This window comes from Diaporthe amygdali, assembly GCF_026229845.1.
Source record: "Diaporthe amygdali strain CAA958 chromosome Unknown NODE_39_length_394161_cov_64_078529, whole genome shotgun sequence".
NCBI lineage: Eukaryota > Fungi > Ascomycota > Sordariomycetes > Diaporthales > Diaporthaceae > Diaporthe > Diaporthe amygdali.
In genome coordinates, this window is record NW_026517059.1 from 3,980 (window position 1) to 25,535 (window position 21,556).

At 38.1% G+C, this 21,556-nt stretch overlaps 4 protein-coding genes across 4 annotated transcripts; 1 reads left to right on the forward strand and 3 right to left on the reverse strand.

Annotated features, from left to right (window-relative positions):
• Positions 1 to 7,449: 7,449 nt before the first annotated feature.
• Positions 7,450 to 9,022, reverse strand: J7T55_000118 (uncharacterized protein; the record flags this gene model as incomplete). Its single annotated transcript, XM_053133723.1, has 3 exons — positions 7,450 to 8,342; positions 8,457 to 8,879; positions 8,935 to 9,022. 3 exons carry the CDS (start codon positions 9,020 to 9,022, stop codon positions 7,450 to 7,452), a joined length of 1,404 nt encoding a protein of 467 aa, XP_052988316.1.
• Positions 9,023 to 9,128: 106 nt separating this feature from the next.
• J7T55_000119 (uncharacterized protein) lies at positions 9,129 to 10,350 on the reverse strand (the record flags this gene model as incomplete). Its single annotated transcript, XM_053133725.1, has 3 exons — positions 9,129 to 9,639; positions 9,707 to 10,098; positions 10,291 to 10,350. 3 exons carry the CDS (start codon positions 10,348 to 10,350, stop codon positions 9,129 to 9,131), a joined length of 963 nt encoding a protein of 320 aa, XP_052988317.1.
• Positions 10,351 to 11,299: 949 nt separating this feature from the next.
• J7T55_000120 (polyketide synthase) lies at positions 11,300 to 11,677 on the forward strand (the record flags this gene model as incomplete). Its single annotated transcript, XM_053133726.1, has 1 exon — positions 11,300 to 11,677. One exon carries the CDS (start codon positions 11,300 to 11,302, stop codon positions 11,675 to 11,677), a length of 378 nt encoding a protein of 125 aa, XP_052988318.1.
• A 2,701-nt stretch (positions 11,678 to 14,378) lies between these two features.
• J7T55_000121 (uncharacterized protein) lies at positions 14,379 to 21,263 on the reverse strand (the record flags this gene model as incomplete). Its single annotated transcript, XM_053133727.1, has 13 exons — positions 14,379 to 14,460; positions 14,602 to 14,634; positions 14,753 to 15,040; positions 15,239 to 15,464; positions 15,621 to 16,526; positions 16,746 to 16,760; positions 16,834 to 17,008; positions 17,239 to 17,367; positions 17,442 to 17,733; positions 18,056 to 18,132; positions 18,332 to 18,352; positions 19,626 to 19,931; positions 20,088 to 21,263. The coding sequence occupies 13 exons, from the start codon at positions 21,261 to 21,263 to the stop codon at positions 14,379 to 14,381; spliced, it is 3,726 nt and encodes a 1,241-aa protein (XP_052988319.1).
• Positions 21,264 to 21,556: the final 293 nt, after the last annotated feature.

A 21,556-nucleotide genomic window follows, 5' to 3' on the forward strand; every position in this document is an offset into this window, starting at 1 on the left:
AAAGTTATACCTTATTTATTTTATTCTATAAAGGGGTAGTTTTATTGGATAATAAAGGGTATTTTCTATTATTTTGCCTATATTAAGTAAGGCAAAAGGTATAATAGCTTTAGGGTACTAATAAGTGCTTATAAGTTCTAGTTTTCTTTATTTTTCTGTTTTCTTTTTTTTTTTTTTTTTTTTTTTTTTTTTTTTTTTAACTATTCTTTTAGTATTTTAGGTTATTGTAAAAGAAAAGAAGTTGTATTTTTAGGAGCTTAAGGCCTAAAAGGCTTTACGTAAGGCTTATTGTTAGGCGAATAAGGTAATAGCCTATTTAGATTGTTTATATTGTTAAAAAAAATCTTTAATCTGTTATAAGGCTAGTTTAGTAAATAAAGGTTTAGCTGCTTTAAATATATTTAAAAAGGCTAATTATATTAAAGCTATTAACTAAATTATAGCTAAAAAGTTTAAAGCTGTTTTTAACATTTAATAGAATAGGGGTTTTAGTATTATAAATTAGGGTTTTATAATAAAGTTTACTAATGTAAATTTTTTTAGCTAGTTATTTAGTAGTATATCTGAAATGCTTTTTAGTAGTTTACTAGGTTTTAAATAGGTTTTTATAAATTATTTTTATTGCTATAATTTTCCTATTTAACTAGGTATTTTATTATTCTTTTATATGTTTAGTGGTTTAGGATATATTTTACTTTATATTCCGGTTTATAGTTATTAAGTTTAATGCTAGTAATTAGCGTTGCGTTAGCTAGTATAGGTTTTAATATAGAAATATAGAAAACCGGGTGAATTTTTATTCCTTTTAGTAGTGTAAGTTTATAGTTTATTTCTAGTATTTTTTTTTTAATTTTAAATAATTTAATTTTTTTAAAATTAAGTTTATTGCTAAGTTACTTAGTTTTAATTTATTTTTTATAAAATAAGTAAATTATATTTCCCTTTTTAAAGGTTAATCCTTTTAACTTTTATTAGTTTGCCTATTTTACTATATATTTTTAGATAAATCCTAAGTTTGCTATGATTTTTCTATAGATATTTTTAATTTATTTTATATAATTAGTAGCCTATAGTGCTTTTATATTAGAAATTAGGTATTAATAAATGTTTAAATTAAATCTATAGTTAGTATAAAATAGCAAAATATTAGTAATATATATATTTATACTATTATATGCGAATTATACTAATAATAGTAATAATACTTAATTATTTTATTAATAATTAATATAGTAATATATATATTATTTTAATATTTAGTTAAATTATTTTATTTATCTATTTATTTATAAATATATTATTATTAAAAGTTTATATTTAGCTTTTAGTTATTTTATTAAAAAAAACTAAAAATTTAATATAAATAGTTTATTTTAGTTAAATATAATCTTATTTAATAGCCTATATTAGTTAATAATTATTTTAAGGAATATATAGGCAAGTTTTTTTACTATACTAGCTTTTTTATAGGGTATAAAGTATATATATTTTATAAATTTATTTATTATAACTAGAATATTATTATAGTTAACTTCTATTATTAGTTTTTTAAATAAAGGAAGCTTAATAATAAAATCTAAGCTAATTAATTTTTATAGTCTATTTAGTATTAGTAGTAATTATAATAGCCTATATAGCTTATATTTTATAGGCTTACTTTTATTATAAAAATTATATTTATTAATAATTTAGGCTATTTTTTATTTTATATTAGAAAAGTTTTAGTATTGTTTTAGCCTTAAATATATAGCTTAAATACTTTAGTAGCTATATACTAGTATTTTATAAAGTTTTTTAATAATTTTTTTTTAAAGAGCTATTAAAAAGTAGTATTTTCCCTTATAAAATAAGATTTTATTTATATTTTATAACTGCTTTTTTTTATTATTTAAAATATTTTTATAGCTTTATTTTACTTAATTAAGTTAGTTTGTAGTAAACTATACTTAATAAGTTGCTATAATTTATTATTTTAATAAGTTGTTTTTTAGTTAATTTATAATAAACTGCCCTTTTAAATACTTTATATTTAAGCTTTTATTTAGGTTTTTATAAAATATTATATAGGTTTTAGGTAAAACCTTTTATTAATAGTTTAATTATTTATTAAAAGTATTTGCTTTTTTATTTTTAAATCCTTTTTAATATATAATTTTAATATTAAATTATAAAAAGTATTTTAATTATTAAATTTACTATTTATTAAGTTTTTTAATAGTTATAAAGTATATTAGATTTTTATAATTTATAAATATTTATACTTAGTATTTTACTTTAATTAAATAATATTTTTATTTTTTAAATACTTTAATAATTACTATTAATTCCTTATTATATATTAAATAGTTTAGTTTAAATTTATTAAATTTTTATAAAAAAAATATAATAAAGTAAAATTATCTTTATTTATTGCATTATTTTAGTTCTTTTTTAATAGTAAAGTTTAAAGCGTTAGTATTTATTTTATAAACCTTTTTAAAGTTTACTTTTATAAATATAAGTTTTAAAAAAACTTGTTTTTTAATTTTATTAAATATATTCTATTCCTTTTTTCCTTATTTAAAGGGTTAATTTTTTTTAATAAGGTTAGTTAATAGTATAAATAACTTTTTATAGTTTTTAATATATTATTAATAGAAATTAATATAATTTTAAAAGCCTTTAACTTTTTTAATATTAGTTAAGGTTAGTTAATTCTTAATTGCTATAATTTTAAAAGCTTATATTCTAATTTTTTCTAATTAGATTATATATTTAAGAAAGTTAACTTTTTATATATAAAAGTAACTTTTTTCTAGTTTTATTAAAAGTTTAGTATTTTAAAAGGTTTAAAGGATTTAGTATATATATTATTTATATTATTTAAGTGTTTTTAAAAAGATTAGAATATTATTTAAATAAACTATTATAAAATAGTTAAAGTATTTTTGTAAAATATTATTAATTATTATTTAAAAAAAAGTAAGCATATTAATAAAGCTAAAGGGTATAACTAAATATTTAAAATAACTATACTTTATTTTAAAAGTAGTTTTTTATTTTTTTCTATATTTTATTTTAATAAGGTTATAAGTACCTTTAAAATTTAATATTATAAACTATTATGCTTTTTAAAGTTTATTATATAATTTTTTAATAAGCGGAAAAGGGTATTAATTTTTAATTATAATTTTATTAAGCTATTAGTAGTTTATATAAAGGTATAGCTTTTTATTTTTCTTAAGTATAAAAAGGATAGGGTAGCTTATAGGTAATATAAATAGTTGGATATATTCCTTTTTTAGGTTATTATTAAGGTATTTTTATAGTATTTTAAGCTATTCTTTATTAAGGTTATAAATTTTATAAAACTTAGGGTAACTTTTTTTTTTTAAGGGTATTTTATAGTTTTATTAATTATATTTAAGTAGTTTAATATTAAGTATTATTTAAAATAGCTTTAAGTATTTTTAGTATTTTTTTAAGATTTATTTTAAATTATTTGTTTTTTTTTATTATTATATAAAATAGATAAACTTTTTAAATAGCAGTTATATTATTTTATAGTGCATTAGATATTATTATTTTTGTATTTATTATAAAGTTTCTTTTAAAGATATAACTATAATTTTTAAGATTTTTAATAGGTAGTATATTTATTTAAGTATTATTTGGATTTCTTATATTTACTATTATATTACTTAAGTTAGCTATTTTATTTTCCTTTTAATTTATAGTAAATTAAAGTGCTATTATTATTTATTTAATTTATTTAAAGAGTTAGCTATTTTTATTTTAATAACTAAGTTCTTTTTTTATTTTTAAAAAGGTTTATTATATAAATTTATATAAGTATTAATATTATAGCTATTTTTAAAAACTGAATTTATTCTTTTATTTTTAACTTTCCTATTTATTAATTAATTTTAATAAATTTAACTAATAATTTAGTTAATTTAAAAGTTATTTTTTTTAAGTTATAAAATTTTTAATATAATTTTATATTTTGCTATATTTATAATATTAAATTAGATAATTTTCTTATAATTATTAAAAATAATTAATAAATAATTAATCTTTATATTAATAATCCTATTTTTATAAAGTACTTTTTATTTATTAATAGTATTAAATATATAAGGTTTTATTTTTTATTACTATAGTATTTTATATTAGTTTACTATTATTAATAATATAAAGTTTTTTTATATTTTATTATTTAAAAGTACTATAAAGGGTTATTATTTAATTTATAGTATAATTTTTATATATTTATATTTTTTAATATTTATTATATAGAAAGATCTTTTTATATTAGTTAAAGCTAATTAAAGCTTGTTTAAATTTAGCTTTAATTATTTTTTATTATTTAGTTTTTTACTAAAATCTTTTTAATTTATTAAATAGCTTTTTATATAAGCCCTTTTATTATCTTTAGCGCTTATATTATAGTAGTAAAGTTTTTTAGTATTATATTTTTTTTATTAAGTAGTAAAACTATATTAGGTTAGTAATATTAATATTAGTTTTAAAGTTTTAGTTTAAAGTATATTTAATAATTAATTTATAAATAATGCTTTTATAGTTTAGAGTTTTATAAGTAGTATAAAAGGTAGTTTATTTAAAATTTAAGGATTATATATTTTTAATTTAGAAAGTATTATTAAATACTTTAGTATTATAGTTCTTTTTACTTATAAAGCTTTACTATTTTTATTATATTTAACTATTTAAAAAAAAAATCCTTTTTAATTTTATTTATATAATATATCCTATATTTATTAAAAATATATAAAGCCTATAAAATTTTCTTATAGTTTAAGTATTAATAGTATATTTAAAAGTTATTATTAAAAAAATGTATTAATAATAGCATAAGGAGTTTTTTATAAACTACTAATATTACTATACTTTTATCTTATTTTAGAATTATAATTTAAGTAATACTAGTATTAAATATTATAAAGGGTACTTTACTTATTTATTTATAAGGGTTTTAATTTTTTAAATTTAAAAATACTATTTAATTAGTGCTAACTATAATTATAAATAGCTTTTATTCTATTATTATAAGAGTTTTTTAGCTTTTAAGTACTTTTAAGAACTATTCTAATATTTTTTTATTTAAAAAGTATATATTATAGTTATTTTTATAATACGCTATTTAGCTTATAAACGTATAGTTTTTTATAAGTTTTTTAATAGCTAAATTAGCCTATTATTACTTTAATACTAATTTCTAATTATTCTTTTTTTTACTTTAGCAATCTTATATAAAGTATTTTTTTTTATTATAATTATAGTATTTAATGTTCTTTTTAGGTTTTTTTTAAGTAATATTAAGTTTTATTAGGCTTAAATACTATTTATTAGCTATTATTTATAATTAATACTATTTTTTAAAGTTTAGCTTATTTTATTAATAAAAAGGATATATTAAATCTTACTTTTTTTTTTTAAATTTATACTTATAAATTTAATTATTAATTTAAATAGTTAATTTTATATATTAAATAAAATTATTTAATTAGTTTAGTTTAAATAATTTATTCTTTATTTTATTTTTTAACTTATTATAAAATATAAAGATTTTTATAGTATTAGTATAATTAATTTTAATATAGATTTAATAGAACTTTATAATATAAGTTATAGCGGGTTTTTTTTAGTATAGTTTTATAAGTTCCTTTTTTATTTACTATTTTTTATTTAGATTTTAAAAAAGTAATTTAAGGGTAAGCTTATAATTTTTAAAATTATTAAAAATATTTTAAGTTTTTTGCTTATATTATTTAAATTTATTTTTTTTAAGAAAGTTTATAAAGTAAGGTTTAAACTATATTAAAGCCTATCTTTTTAAAAAAAAAGGCTATATATATAACTTGTTTTTTATTAAACTAATTATTAAGGCTATAAAAGCGCTAATAAGCCTTAATTTAAGTAAAATAAGTTTATAATTATCCTAAGGAACTATTATAAAGGGTTAGGTTAGTAAGCTTAATAGATTTTTTAGGTTTAACTAGGGTATTAATAATATTAGCAGCGCTTTAAAGTATTTTAACCTTAGCTTTAAGTTTTTTTATTTTATTATTCTAGCTAGCTTATCTTTAAATATAAATATAAAGTTTTTTAATTTTCTTAATTATTTTAAAATATTAAGCTTATAAGAATTTAAAATTATTATTATTTAGTTTTTGCTAAAGGTTTTTTTAAATATAGCTAGAAAATATATTAAAATAAAAGTAGTAACTATATAAGTTATTACTTAAGGTTTATATAAAACGTTTAAATAAAAACAATTAAAATATAATAATTATAGCTAGTTTCTAACTAATAAACTTAGTAAATAGGTTTATATTTAAAAAACGTTTAAAATAGTAATATTTTAAGCAATATATAATAATAATAGATTAAAAGCTTTATAGCTATTTTAAGTAAATATTTAAATTAACTATTAAAAAGCTATTTTAAACTAATATTATTTACTAGTAATAAGTATAATTTATATAATTTATTTTTTTAGCTAAAGTAATAAAAGCATTGCTTTAGGCAGCTTATTTAAAGCATTGCTTATTTAAAGCAATAAAAATATTAAATTATTTAGATTATTTAAAGCAAAGCATTGCTTTAGTTATTTTAGTTATCCTTTTACTCTATTACATAACCTGCTTCTATTATATAGCAAATTTTTTTAGGCTTGCTCTGCTAGCTTATAGGGTTTACCTGCGTTTTTAAAAGACTAATAGTGCTCCCCTAGTTCTATTCCTATTATATTTGTAATATATTTTATAAATTTAATTATAACTTATTATTAAATATATTTAAGTTTATATACTTTTAATACTCTTTTAGTTTATAATATAATTTTAAAAGTATATATTAGCTAAGCTATAAGTATAAGTTATTTATAAGCTATTTTAAAAAATTATTAAAAAATATAATAATACTTATTATTAAAGTAATTAAATTAAACTTTATAATTAAAAAAAAGGAAATTTATTAAAAATAATATAATATATTAAATAATATATATAAAAAAAGTAATTAAAAACTTATTAAATAAATTTTTTACTTTATAAATTTTTAATACTTTTAGCTAAAAAAAAAAATTAAATTAGTAAATTAAATTTATAACTATAAAGCTTTATAAATTATATAGCAAATAGTAAAGTATAAATAAAAGCGTTATTATTTTAGCTAAGTTTGCTTTAGCAAAGGGTAAGCTCTTAAAGTGTAATTTATAAGTGCTCCAGCGGGTGCACACTCCCTTGTAATAGCTTTTAGCAGCTCGCACGCACGCCAAATTTGCAACACAATATTAATTCTTGCTTTTGCTTGTACAATGGGAAGATATTATTGTAGATATTCAAATAAATGACGCTGTTGCACATTGCGGCCGTGATATTGATATGACCCGACCCCACGGGGTATGGTATTAGACTCCCAAACTCCACCCTTCCATGCAATCAATCACCTGCCGATGCTGAAGCCCTCGTCCAGACTGACCCAGGCACACCCAGCACTGAGGAAGCCCACCATAATGATCGTCAGGATAGCAGCTCCTGCCTTATCCCCAGTCGTGATCGGCTCGTAGATATCGTCCCACGGCCTCTCGTCACCGTACCCAGCCGCCGAGTCGCCGGCGCTCGTGCCACCCGTGGCATTGGTAATCGGCGCCCCGCCGGACCCACCGGCGGCATCGCCCGTGATCTCGTTGTCCGTCATCAACAGGGCGGTCATAGTGGCCAAGACATTCATCTGTTGGCCGGCGCCCGTAGAGCCGTCCCAGGTGTCCTGGTGCCACTTGAAGCCGCACATGCGGCCGTTGTCTCCGCCCGTACACGTCCGCACGGCGGCCTCGGCGCTAGACCGCAGCGCTGGCATGATCGTACTCCTCGTGAACGGGGCGATCTGCGCCGTCACGGCCATCCACCGTGCTACGTAGCCCTTGAAACTCAACATGTCGCTCGTGCAGGTCCCGACATCCTCACATGCCGGCTCGTGCGCGATGCCGTCGGGGAAGAAGACCCGCAGCGTGCCGTTCATCAGCCCATTAATCTCTGCCTCCCAATACGCAGCTTCCTGCTGGCTCAGAGTGGTGTTGTCTGTCTGTGAGGAGGTCCAGTTGTACATGAAGGCCGCGCCCTGGAGCAGCATGCCCGCGTTGTACGAAAACTGTGCCTTGTTGATATCCGTGCAGTTGTGATACACGTGGGCGCCGTCGTAAACATTGTACTCGGCGTCAATATATTGCACCTTTTTAAGCCAATCGTAGGTGTCGTATGCCCAAGAGTAGTAGGTTGTGTTGGAAGTGTAGCGAGCAAGGCGAGCTCCAATATTGAAGAAGCAGGCATTAGCGATAGCTGAATCGCGGTGTTAGTACTGGAGTTACATTGTAGAATGTGGAGTGGACCCACTGTTCTTATAGTTATAGCCGTTGTTGCTGGGAGGGATCTGCCACCTTAATCCACCATTACATGTGTCATCGTGCCGGTCTGGGTGAGCTTGCGTGTTGAAGACGGCCTGCGTGAGGGCCAGCCACTGCCGGAGGTCATCGGCCGGTGGATCCGGGAATCGCACCTCGGCGGCCGCCATCGTACTGAGAGCCCAAAAGGCCTGGTCATCATTACCCAGAGACGCTGTCCAGTTTGGTGGCATGTAATTATTGCGAGGCCCAGTCTGGAACAGCAGCGACTCGGTCGTCGTGTTTACATAGGAGGTGTCGCCTGTGTAATGCCAGTAGTCGATCAGCGCCCCCCACATCGCACCACCTTGCCACCAGTAGTAGTCGCCATCAGGAGGAGGTCCAGGAAGGATTCCGGGAATTTGACCAGACTGATTGCCTTTGTAGAAGGTCAAGAGGTCGTAAGCAACCAGAGCTGCATTATCTCTGATGGACTCTGCGGGTCACAGTCAGTCGAGAAGTCGGGGTGAGCAGTCACAAGACATCCTTACGGGCATCATTTAGGTCCACATCCAGCGCAGCCGACGCAACCCCAGCCATAGAAAGACATTTTAAGAGGAAGAACGAGCGTGGTGACATGTTTACAGCGACTGCTGAGAGTAGGGATGCCAACGGCAGCACTACAAATCGTCGATAATGAACGACGGACGATAGCAACGACGGAATGGGAAAGTGTACGAGAAAGTTATGGAAGAAAAGGGAAAATGCGGCAGACGGGGGGGGAAAGTAGCACCTGCACTGTGCCTTGCAGCAGTGAGCCCGTGAAAGGGCAGATGGCCGTCATCAGCCAAGTGCCCAAGACATGGACGCAAAACCCGTGGCAACCAAGCCTGAAGCCCGTGTTGCCGCGCAGAATCAGGGGGCATGTTCCTGGGCAGTCGTATTTGGCAGCCGTTGGGCGCCTTGTGTGCCGACCCATGGGACCAGAACAACCAACAACAAAGGAGGGACGGGCGCCCAGTGGTGGCAGTGACAGCGTGCTATGCACTTGGCCCGCTTGGCCGCGTCTTGGCCGAGCAGCTTGGCTCAACCAGCCGTCAAAGGGATGATTTCTTTTAGCTTCAGGCTGTGTCATATCCAATGCCCTGTACTGCCCGCCCTTCGCTGAGCGCGATCTCGCCAAGGTGCCGGTTGCAGCGGCCCAGATCTCGCAGGAGCCTTCTCCATCTTCTCCAGTCTTCTCCAGTCCTTCAAAGCTCCACAGACTCGAACATGCTTGATCGAGTCAAGGCACTGGCTGTCAAGCGCTGAGACTGTGGACACCAGAGGAGGGAGGCAGGCGAGAAATGAGCCGGATCGATGGGCAGAATGCCAAGTGCTGGGCGCCAAGTGGTCGGGGCGGTTCGACAACCCGCCGGTTTGCCGAGTGAATCCAGTGCGTCACTTGCACGACCGTCAGACGGCCCCTGAAGATCGAAACCATAAGAATAGACTGCCTTCTGTGCCTGGCCTGAGCGCCATCGCGCCGTCGTGAAGACGAGGTAAGTATAATTGATTAGCTGGCCGCCGGGTGGTTTCTGGAAAATGGTCGCATGGGGGCTGCTCCCTGTTGCTGTCGAGGAATTGATGAAGGCGGAAACGTCCTGCGACGGGAGGAGCAAGAAAGTGGGGAACCCAAGAAGCCGGCGGCGAGCTAGGCCCTCAGCTGTTGCCAGCTGCCGCCAGCTGGTGGCACCTGGTCCTGGAATTCAAACTTGATGGCACTTCACGTCCTCACTACAAACTTCACGTATGAATTGTCCAGGCTTCTCAACGTAATCAGAATGACATTGATTCAATGCCGTCCGTCTATGGTGTATTTGAACTGTACTTGAGCCGTGCCAGCACCGTGCCAGCACGGTTCCTACTGGGGCACAGCTCATCTGTTGGAGCGGCTTTGTAACAGTTCCAAGTAGTAAACGGCTCATTTCTGGGAGCAGCTCAAAATAGGAACCGTGCACAGAGGGTGCAGGGCGCAGGAAAGGTGTACGGAGGGTGCAAAGGGGGGAAGGTGTAAAGCGCAGAAAGGGTACGGCATTCAGCATAGCCCACTTAGAATTACTTCCTTATTTTCTTTTATATATAAGGCCCTTTTAAATTCCAACTGTATTCTAATCTTAAGGAGCTCTTCTTTAACTTCTTCTCTATCCCCTTCTTAAATCTCTTCCCTTTCCTTTTGGCTGGCGAGGTGGGTGTGCCTTCCTCCAGAGGAGAGGAAGGCGCTGGTGGCTGCGCTCTGCACCCTTTATGCGCCCTGCACCCTTTGTGCGCCCTGCACCTTTCCCCCTCTGTACCGCTCCTAAAAATAAGCCGTACGTGCACGGCTCCCATTTTTAAGCTGCTCCCAGAAATGAGCCGTTTACTACTTGGAACTGTTATAAAGCCGCTCCAACAGATGAGCCGTTTATCGTATTCGTATAAGCCCGGTATTGTTTATGCTCTAATAAATAGCATTACAAGAGATGCTTCAAACATTATGAACATTGCAAACATAGATCACACAAAAGGCATAACGCTGCGACCAAGTTTTGACACATTTGAGGACCTTGTGCACATGTTGTCAATTATTCTGAGATGCATGTCTCTTCATTTGAAAACGTTGCACAGTCCAGTGCGCATTTTGCTTGAATTCGATTATTCCATGTGCAATACAAAACCATTCCAAATCTTGACGTTTTCCGGGCGTTTCTCTTGTATCTCGAAATCATAATTCATCAGGATATATGCCAGCATCATCTTGACTTTCACTGCCCCAAAGAACCTGCCCGGACAAGCACTCCTGCCGCCTCCGAACTCACCTTAATTGAGCGGCGTATGTACTTTGAATGTTTCTGTCCCGGGTCGGGTCGGGTCGGGTCGGGGCAAGGGGAAGGTATCATGACATCGTCACCCAAAAGTGGTGGTCGTCGTGCCTTCCCGGATGGGCAAAAAGGGACACTCCAGGATGCGCTTGCCCGCCATCGTGTGCTCAACGGCCAGGCAGCTACCGTGCTGGACTTGGGAATGATTCTTAGCGTCGGCAATGTCGCCGAGAACGAGGCTGTCCTCGTCACGCACTTGCGCGAGATGGGGCGCAGAGGGCATGCAGGAGGAGGCGCTGCACGCTATTCCAATGAGCTGCGCGCCCCGCCATCAGCTGCTGGGAGCGATCGCTCTCCATCAAACATGCGTTCATTACTGCTCAAAAGCCAGATGTCCCTGGGCCTGCAGCTCCCAGAGACTCGTGCTGTAGCTGGCGAGGAATACTGCGATTAGATGAGTGACCCTCTCGTACGTCACCTGCACCAGATTCGCACGCGGTCTGGAGCTGTCGAGACGGAGGCTCAGACTGTGAACTATGGCTCGCTTTTAGCAGCCACCGAGGGGATTGTGGCAGCGGCAGAGATTGTATATGACGGTTTAAAGATCAAACTTGTTAAGTCACTGAATATTCCGGCTGATGAGGTCGATCCGAATAAACCCCTGTACGGAATGGGCTTAGACTCGCTGGTTGCGCTTGAGCTGCGCACATGGATTCTAAGGCAATTCAACGCCGACATCGCAGTCTTCGATCTAATGGAAGTTGCAAGTATCAGGTTATTGGCCATGATAATTGCAACAAGAGGTGGATTTAGAAATAAGGCAGGTGTAATCCAGGAGTAGACCAGTAGTAATTGAAAGTGCGCTCAGAACAAGGTCTATCCTTCCTGCTTGCACAAAATTTATACAGTGTGTACGAATGGAAGGGTGTACTAACTCTGCGACTCGCTATTCTTTGAGGCATTTCCGCCGAGATTGCCTGTCAACAATGCTCAAAATGGATCGATGACAAGGTCGATTGTAGAAGAAAATCTGCCCGTGAAATGATTGTACATGTCTGCCCAGATATTGAAATCTTGAAAAGGTTTACAAGATAGGCCCTTTTTCTACTCTCTTATCCTGCTCTCTGAGATTCCTTTCAATCTCTTCCAGCTTTTCCATCACTTCTTGGCTTGAGGCGCGGGCAACAACATCTATTACGAGCATCCGATCTCGTATGATCGCCAGAAGTTGCCTGATTGAAGCAGTGCATCTCTTGTGCCTCTGTAGCCTCTCAATTGATTCTGTGATAATCGGCCGAATCCTGTATGATTCATCGGGATGGCTCTTGCCTTTCGAGATTACGGGCATCTTTTCGAAAAAGCCACTTTTCGCAATATGGCCTTGTGCAGCTTCGGCAACTTCTTCGAGGGTTTTTACCCCTGCCGGACCAATAATGAACCAAGTAATGAGTTGCAGCCACACAGTTCCAAGACACCACACGTGAAATTTGGACGCTGAAAGCCTCGCTGATGGTGTTTTTTGAGGTTTCTGCGCAACATTTCCTATCATAGTATGCACTGGGGCAATTTCGGGTGCCCATACACTTAACATTCTCGATCCGAGTCTATGAGACTTTTCTGTGTTCATGTCTGTGGGAGGTTGATCTGCGGTGTGTAGAATCCTGGAGGCTAACGTTCTCTCTCTGAGTCTATGAGACTCGTCAGTCTACATGTCTATGGGAGGTTGGTATACGGTGCGTAGAGCCCAGACGGCGAAACTTACGACAGCGACAGTGAGGAACCCGTCGCAGGCAGTGGGAAGGAGGTAAAGAAAGCATGCGAGTGTCGTGTAGTCGCAGCAAGGTCAAGTGCTTCTAACGTTCTGTGATTCTGAAGCTTCGGTGCTTGCTTGCGAGTGACGAGATCCAAGTATGCTGGGCACAATGCATCCAATAATTTGCGATATCGTGGATCTTGTGGCGATATTGACGATAGTGATGATAGTATCGGTAGCGATGATTGTGATGACTTCTTCGAAGCAATGAAGTATTCTGGGGCTGATTCAAAAGCCCCAGGGGGCTCTGGACAAAGACCGCCGAGAACCAATGTACCAAGTTGGCTTTCCGAAGACGACAGCCGAAATATCACGTCAGGCGCTAGTCTCCCTGATCGCAAAAAGAGGAGTCGAGGTACGTGTAATATGTTGAGAGCCGCAACCTGGTGTATTTCCGATAGCGTGGCTGCCATGCGAGAACACTGCGATACCAACCATGGTTCAGTTAGCTGCCCTAACCAATTCCGCCTCGTCGGGTCTACTTTTGTCAATTCACCCAAACTTTCTCGGGGAAGTGGAAAGATGAGATAGTAGTCGCTCTTGGACGAGTCTCCAAAGCTCGGATGCTCTAGGGTACACAATAGCGGAAGGACCCCTGTTTCTCTGTCTTCGCGGTGAGAGAGGAGTTTGCACGCGTACACCATCGACAAGAAGCGCTTCCAAGTTACGCCCCTGAAAGATTTTAGGACGAACAAGGCGGAATTCTCGGGTACTTCTTTCCGAAACTAGCAGAAATGCCACTGTTCAGTATAGATTTTGAATAGAACTCTGCGAGAAAAACTTACTCCGTACTCCCCAAAGTCAAAGCTGTCGGGGCTAAATTGGACTATCTCTTCAATGTGCTGCTGAAAACGACCGATGTGGTGTCTCCCGATGATCGGGAGTGGCTGCTTATTAGACCAAAGTTTGTAATGCTGTAGCTGACCGGCCGGTCTAGCCAAGAACGGGCTTAAGAAGGCCCACTGATACAGTTCAAATGCTGTCATCTCTTTTCCAGTCATCGCTTTCAATCCTGCAGGTATACATGTATCCTTGCCAGGTACCTGGGAGACAAGACATGATCTTTGACCAAACCTGGGCCGGGTCCATTTTATTGGAAGGTATGTGTCATTCACCCCTGCCTTGAAAAGCTGTTCCATGTACGACAGGTTTCCAACGATTATAAGTATTCCCAACACTCTTAAGTAGCATGCTCGAACTTTACCTGCTTTGTCCGGGGCCAGCCCCGTTTCTTGACCTAACAAATCTGCCACCACCGTTTCTGTGAGTACGCTCTGAAGCCTCATATACGGGATGAACCATTCCCCAGACGAAGTTTTGGCCATGACACTGTTAAGTTGGACTAACAGTTCTTCCCGAAGGGAATATGATGTGGTGGCGCTGGAAACGAGACGCGCTGGCCCAGGAAGATGAAAATGGACAGACTGTTTGACGAAACATTCCCCACCGTCGAAACAGTAGTTCAGGCTCATGTCGTCACCAATTCTTCTGCTGCGAGCAGGCCTCCTTGTTTTGCCAGCGCGATAGAAAGCGGACGAGTTCTTCGTGCGAAAAAGAAGTCTTACCCATGTATGTAGCCCTTGAGCTTCAGCCCATTGCTTCAGAGTAGTATTCAATGTCACCTGCTCCGATAGAAAACGCCAATGTTCCCAGAGCCCGCCCTTACAAAGCCTGATAAGAATCTGGCTTGAGTCAATTCCTGCTTTCTCCGCAGACCGGGCAAACTCTGGAAAGAGGGCCAAGAGATACGGAAGGAGTTCTGATGACCAACGTTCCCATCTCAGGCTTTGTGTAGAGTATTGAGAACTAGAGTCCATATCTGGGCTTGGAATGCCGGAAAAATGTCCTGCTTCCGCCACAGAATCTCTCCATCGCTCGATTCGGAATCGCTTCTCCTGCTGGCTTTCCGAATGTTGCTTCGCCACTCGATTCAGATGAGCCAGCACCGCTCTCATTTGAAGTGCTATGTCATCTGATTGGATGTCTTCTGATGACAGTGTGACACTGGAATCAATTGAGTATGACATATTCCTGTGGTAAGCCGGTTTGTGTACTAGAGAGCGCGCTGAGGAGGGACAGCTGATGCCGGAAAATCCTGAAACATCGCCCACGGAAAGAAAAGACGCGGTTATTTTCTGGGATTTAGGTGGGCTTGTCTCAGATTCAGAAGTATCCTGACTCGCTGGTGAGACCTTTGAAAACCTCGAAAATTCTCGGGCCTTAATGAAGTCAAGGCAAGTATTCATGGCCATGATCAAGCCTTCACCGTAGTGGTCCTCTATCATGGGCTCCAGTATGTCGAATCCGGCCTCATCCTGAAGAAATTGCCTTAAAGATCCATGCATGAGTCGCACGACCATCGTGTCTCCGTCTGCAGTATTCCAAGACCCTGCCTCTCCACCAGTTGAATGATGATCATCGGCTGGCACTTTGACAGTTGAATATGGCACCAATGCAACTTGGACCAGTCCAAGGGATATGCGACATATGATTCGTTGAAGATCCAGAATCCACGAGTGCCCTTGCACAGAATTGCTTAATCCGGAAGCCCAATCCTCAGAATTCCGACTGTTTTTAAGCGAACGAGGTGCGCTATCTTGCAAGAAAGGAATGAGATCTCTCCAGGCCCCAAGGCTCAGGTTGGGGGCCAGTAAAAGCCATTGGAAAAACCGCCAACTTTTCGCACGATCTTCTGCTGTGCAGAGAATTCCATCATACAGATTCTGAAGACGACTTGGAGTCGGCTGGAGTCGAAGCTCCAGTTGGCCGGGCCTGTTCCTGCGAAGGTCTTCTATCAAGCGGTCAACAATAGCCTCTACCCAGAGAAAAATGCCCGAGGACCTTGTCTGAATCTGTTCTTTGAGAGCAACGAGATCCGAAGTGTCCCGGCTGTAAACACATAGTTTCTCTTCAATGTAATCACTAATCGCACCACGATTCTCCGTCTCGACTTCGATCACCGGTGCATCAATTTCGACGAGTGCGCCATTCTCTTCGATAGCACTTAGTGGGCTAAGCCAGAGCCAGCGTGCAGCGCCGAAGTGTCTGCTGGAAAGACAGATGTTCAAGGCGCTGAAATCGTTGGACCTCACAATATCGTGAAAGAATCGGTCCAAATTCAGGCCACTTTGACTACCGCACTCATCCAACGCGTCAATGAGTATTGTCGTGCTCCGAGAGCGGTGCCGGTCTTCGCTGAGAACTCCAAGAAGTAGTTCTCGGTAGTCATATGCGTCTTGTCGATAGGAATCAGCTGATTCATCTCCCCTCAACTTGGGAGCTCTCTTCTTGATAACTTCATTAATGGTTTTCCTTTGACGACTGAGAATCTGGTAAAGTAAAGCGCGGTACATCCCATCGGGGCAACGCAGAAGAGGCCCGGAATCCTTCTGAAAACAGAACGCTGCGACACGGTGCGAACCGTCAAGGACCTCTTGTTCCTCCAGTAACTGGTGATATGCGGCTCGAATAGCTGTTGACTTTCCAGATCCTGGCGCACCGGTAACCCAGAGTAGTCTTGGTTTTCTTGGATTTCCTCGATTTCGAAGCCAGTCTTGAAAAGTCTTGTCACGATATAACCATTGATAGTGTTCAGAGTTATGGATGTCTCCCAACCCTTCGAACATGTGAGGAAAGCGCAGAGAATTAAGAAAAGCTAGCAAATTCAATTGTTAACCCTATTTCTGGGGATTTGCTTAGTGTGCCCTACCATCTTCTTCGCTGTCTGTACAAATCTTTCATTAGAAACTGTCCAAAATGATTTGCAGTTACAGGCATCGAAAAATAAGTTCCCGTACTTATGTCATTCCTGTGCAAAGCGGCTTCGATGATGTCCCGCAATGCGTTCCTGACCGGCTTGTACTTCTGACTGCCGTCAGAAAAGAACTTGCAGATGTCTCGATGGTTCGCGCCTTGAATTGGGATCGCCCGCTCATTGTTCAATTCGAGACTGGCTGAGTACTTGTCAACAATCTAAATCTCCGATTAGCCTCTATATACAATTAATAATTTTCCGCACACATTGGAGGACATACGATGTTGTTTGCAATCTTTGTTGTCTCATAGAAACTTCTGATGATCACCAAATTTGAGGCTGGTTGAATAAAGGCCTCTGAAATCTGCCAAAACTCCGGCGAGTTGCGTTTTAATGCTTCGACAAAGTTTTTGTTTCCTGCAAAGTTCAACGTTGCAAATCTATATACCTGAGCAGCCACTGTTGCCAGGTAGGCAGCGCCGGCTCCGCGGTGTGGGACAGCGAAAAAGACAATGCTGAAGACACTTTCGACAATGTCTTTCCACAGTTCTGAGCGCTCGTTGGCCAAATTCATGGCCTGAATACTCCTGTTAGCGATATTTTGCTCAATTATTGTTTAATCACAGTCTCTTTCCTTTTCTTCTTGCTTACTCGTTTGACAATGATACCCCCAAGGCTGTGAGCGATGAAAATGATTGGTCTTCTTCTCGAGCTCTTCCTCTGTCGCTCCCCGTCTAAGGCGTTGATCAAAGCCTTGGCTGCATCATCTATGTCTGCCACACTGTTGGTGAAAGCAGTCGAAGAATCATAGCCGAAGGACCAGATCCGCAACTTAAGGTCAGGAAACTGCAGTGGAATGAAATCTCTCAGCCAGAGACTTTTGCTGTCGGGGTCCGTCCAAGTCGACTCCCAGTCTCCGGATAGGCCATGTACAGCCACGATGCTGCAAGATTAGGTTTAGATCCACCTGTCGTGATTCATCAAGAGTGGATGGGCCTACTCAAGAGAAAAGTCTTCCTCTAATGCGACCGATAACAAATTGAACAGACCATGTTTCTCCCTATTAGTCTTATGGCTATGTCAGCTTGCGTCTGAAGAGTATAGTCAGAACGATTAGATTGATCATACCCGAGTCTGGACAAATGCTGATTCTCTCGATGATCCAGCAGCTACTTCCGATCCTTGTCCTTCCTCAGGTCGAGTCTTAGCGGAGCTCTTGAAAGGTCGCAAACGCAAGAGCTTCTTGGATAGCTTGCTCATTGTACCCAAGCTTGATAAGATCGGGGATATCAGACGCCTTTTTGTTTCGAATACCCTGGTAGACGAAGGAAGTCAGAGTGCTCTATTGACACGTCAGCAGCCGTGAGGGGCCAGGAATATGCGACCCTTTTGAAGATCCCCCAATTTGGTTTGTCCTACCACACCACCCAACAGATGCACATGAACTATACCTCATCTGTCAACTTGCATCGCAGCTCTCAATAGTACAGCTATCCATGGTTATAATTCCTCAAAGTATCTGACTCCCAAATTTCACATACATCGCCATACTGGCATCTATCCTGTTCACATTCCATGGTTTAGCTCCTTTCCATCTGGACTGCTCCGAGGCGATGTCCAACTCAGCCTCGGTTCTCTTCGCATCAGACAGCCTGCTTCAGCGATGAGACAACTCCAGGTATGTCTTCTGTAGTGCCCTTGGGTAGGCAACGGATGGTTGAGTCTGCAACGAAGTTTAATGACGCCGTCCAAGCGTTGTTCTCAATTCTCAAAGTACTTGAAACAGTCACTCTTATACCCCGTTTTAATTGAAAGAACTGTTTTCAAAAGAATGCCAATACTGTTATGCCAAATAAAATTCTCGTCTCGACTCTTTGGGCTGTCCATTCTGGATTCCACAGATCTTCAGATTTGGTTATTTCGATACTTAGCTTGATTATAAGTTGTGTATACCCCGTATCCAAAATCATAATTACAGGAATACTTAAATTTCACATTAGCATTATATTCCGCTCTACCCTGGTAGCTTGCGTGAGTACGTGGAGACAGCTGGGCATGTTGATAGACTGACGGCGCATTCAACTGATTCTGCTACTTATGAAATTCGATCCCATCCGCTCGTGGTCTAGCTAAATCTTTAGTCGGGTAAGATCTAAAGAATAACATGCTGGCTGTCATGTTTAGTACCAGCTGTAGCTGTTTAGAAGCGCCGATAAATATGTGCTCATTCGAATGTTGCCCAGATTTATTTATAGCAACTGCGAGTCTTCTATAGGTTGCGGCGCGCGATGAAAAGCGCATTCACACCCATTCCTTAGCTGTAGAAGCTTAGACAGCACAACAGCACTTTTTGGCCCTAGCATATACACCTCATGTTTCGCTCAACGTAATTCACAGCACTCGGTATGCATACTTTTACAGGAATGGTTCCAAATACTTCACAGATAGTTTTACATTTAATCTTATTCATTAAGTTTAGTTATACATAATTTTGAAGATCGTGAGAACATAGTAAAAGTATTGAAATAATTCCTGGCAGGAAACTTTTAACTGGAGGATGAGGAGCTGATGTGGCTATAAACTTAAGATCAAGGAGTACAATTTATCGAGGGCTCTACATGAGGCAGCCATATTGCATCATTTTAATAAAATGCCTGTCCTGCCTATCCCTGATTCCCTTGCTTCACCTCGCATGATACCCTGTGCAAAACACCAGCTTATCAGAGAATATAAAGAGCGATCTTCAGTGTCTGAGGACAGTTGTTGAGAGAGCCGGTTCGCTCGAAGTATTAGGGGCAATCGACAGCCTGGCACAATACAAAGAAGATCTCCAACTTGGACTTCTGGTGGTCCGATGCAAAATGTGCCTTCTTGGGTGAGGAATGCTTTCCAGTCATCAACCCTTGGTGTCATTGTCCGGTGATAGATGTTCTGTTGAATCTGGACAAGATCATCGTCACTAGTGCTCGATAACAGACACGTAAGCCACTCGTTGAAGTGCTCGCGATAATCTGACCCAACCGGTTCATCATCAATATCAAGACCAAGGATTAAGCTTGGCCACACCAATTCCAGCCACTGTTCGTCAGAGACGCCGCCCGGGATCCTATGCCTCAGCTCAAGAACTGATCGAAGCGCAGCCTGTTGATTGAGTACTGACCAAGATTGGAACACCGGACAGTCCACGTCAACCACACCAAGAAATGTCACGTCAAGTTGAAGTTGGCTTGATGTACACCTTTGTGCAGGTACCTGGAGGTGGCCCCCAGCATCCCATCCTCCATTGTCACAACTGACAAATGGCTCAGAGAAAGAGTGGTTCCTCGGATCAAGAACCCAAGTGGGCAGACTTGTGGGCCGTTTGCACATCGAGATACCCGACAAGGCCAGAGCATCAAGTGAGGTCCCGTGACAAAGCAATGCTTCTGCAGTCTGGGAGTACAATTCTTCCACGGTGATGCTGTAGCTGGGTTCTGGGATCGGTCTTTTGTGGTCTCCGATCCCCCAGAAAGCGAAAATCATGTCCCGGTCGTCCGTCGCTCTGACGTGGTAGGCAGTCTCAAGCAGGTCTTCGTACGGAAGTGGCCCCTCACTGAGAAATTTCTCCCGGATCTGTATGACTCTCGTTGCGTTCCATAATCCCCTCAACCTCGGTCCATCGTATATTGGCATATCGTGGAATTTCCAAATAGGAAAGACCGAATCGCGGAAGCAGCCAAACGGCACCTGGTCGACGCCGCATGCAACAGTAACCTCCCGGTTGACCGTGATTTCTTGAATGACCCAGACACGACGAAACCAAGGGCGAGCCAGCAGTGACAGCACAGCCCTCAGAGGCTTTGGCTTCGGACTGTCTCTCAGCAGGAGCTTGATTTCGTCGTCAGTGGTATATCCGTGCTCTCTTATCAACTGCATGAACCGGAACGCAACTCTCGCTCGGTTATCACTCTCGCCTAGCCACAGCAATACTTGCTTAGCACAAGCATACACTCTACCCATCATGCTGACCTGTTGCGCTTTCTCAACGGGGTCTGTCTGGTTTATACAGAGGGCATCGATCCATACGGTGAAGGTGGATTGACCTTGCCGCAACGAGTTGAAGAGTGCAACAAGTGTCTGGCTCAGTGGAAGCGACCGCCCATCTGGAAATGAGATGCTGGAGACGGGAGTCGTGTCTTCCCAAGCATATGAGATGGCCGAGTACTCGACATTGCAATTGTCGATGCAGATGTATCTGAAGTTGCAAAAAAGTTCTGAGTCGACCTCATGTACCTCCAAGACCCGGATCCACTCACCGCGAGGAAGCGGTTGGTAAATGTCTCCCATAGCGTCACGGAGTATACTGGGCCCGCCCGTGTCACCAGTACGTCTGTCGTCAGATTCCAGGTTGTCCTTATCTCTAGACCTGGTGACGTCGGAGCCAGGCACGGTAGCGCATATTGGTTGTCTTGTCTGGGTTTCGCTTCCTTCCATCAAGTGTTTGCCGGTACCACAGCATGTCAGCACGCATCTCGGCCATTCTCAACCCGGCACCGGTGGCACAGCAACCAGTAAGCATGCTGGATTCAGGTCATCTATTTCGAGGAAAGATCTGCGCCTAGCACATAGTGCCGCCTTTTGCTACGAACCCCCAGGCACGCAAAGCCTAATGTTGGTGCCATACGATTTATAAAGGGGCCTAGGGGCCCGTGAAGCTCAGCTTAAGATAGGCGGAGATCGTCTTCGCTGAGCGTCATATCATGATTGAAATACTTGCAGAGATCAAG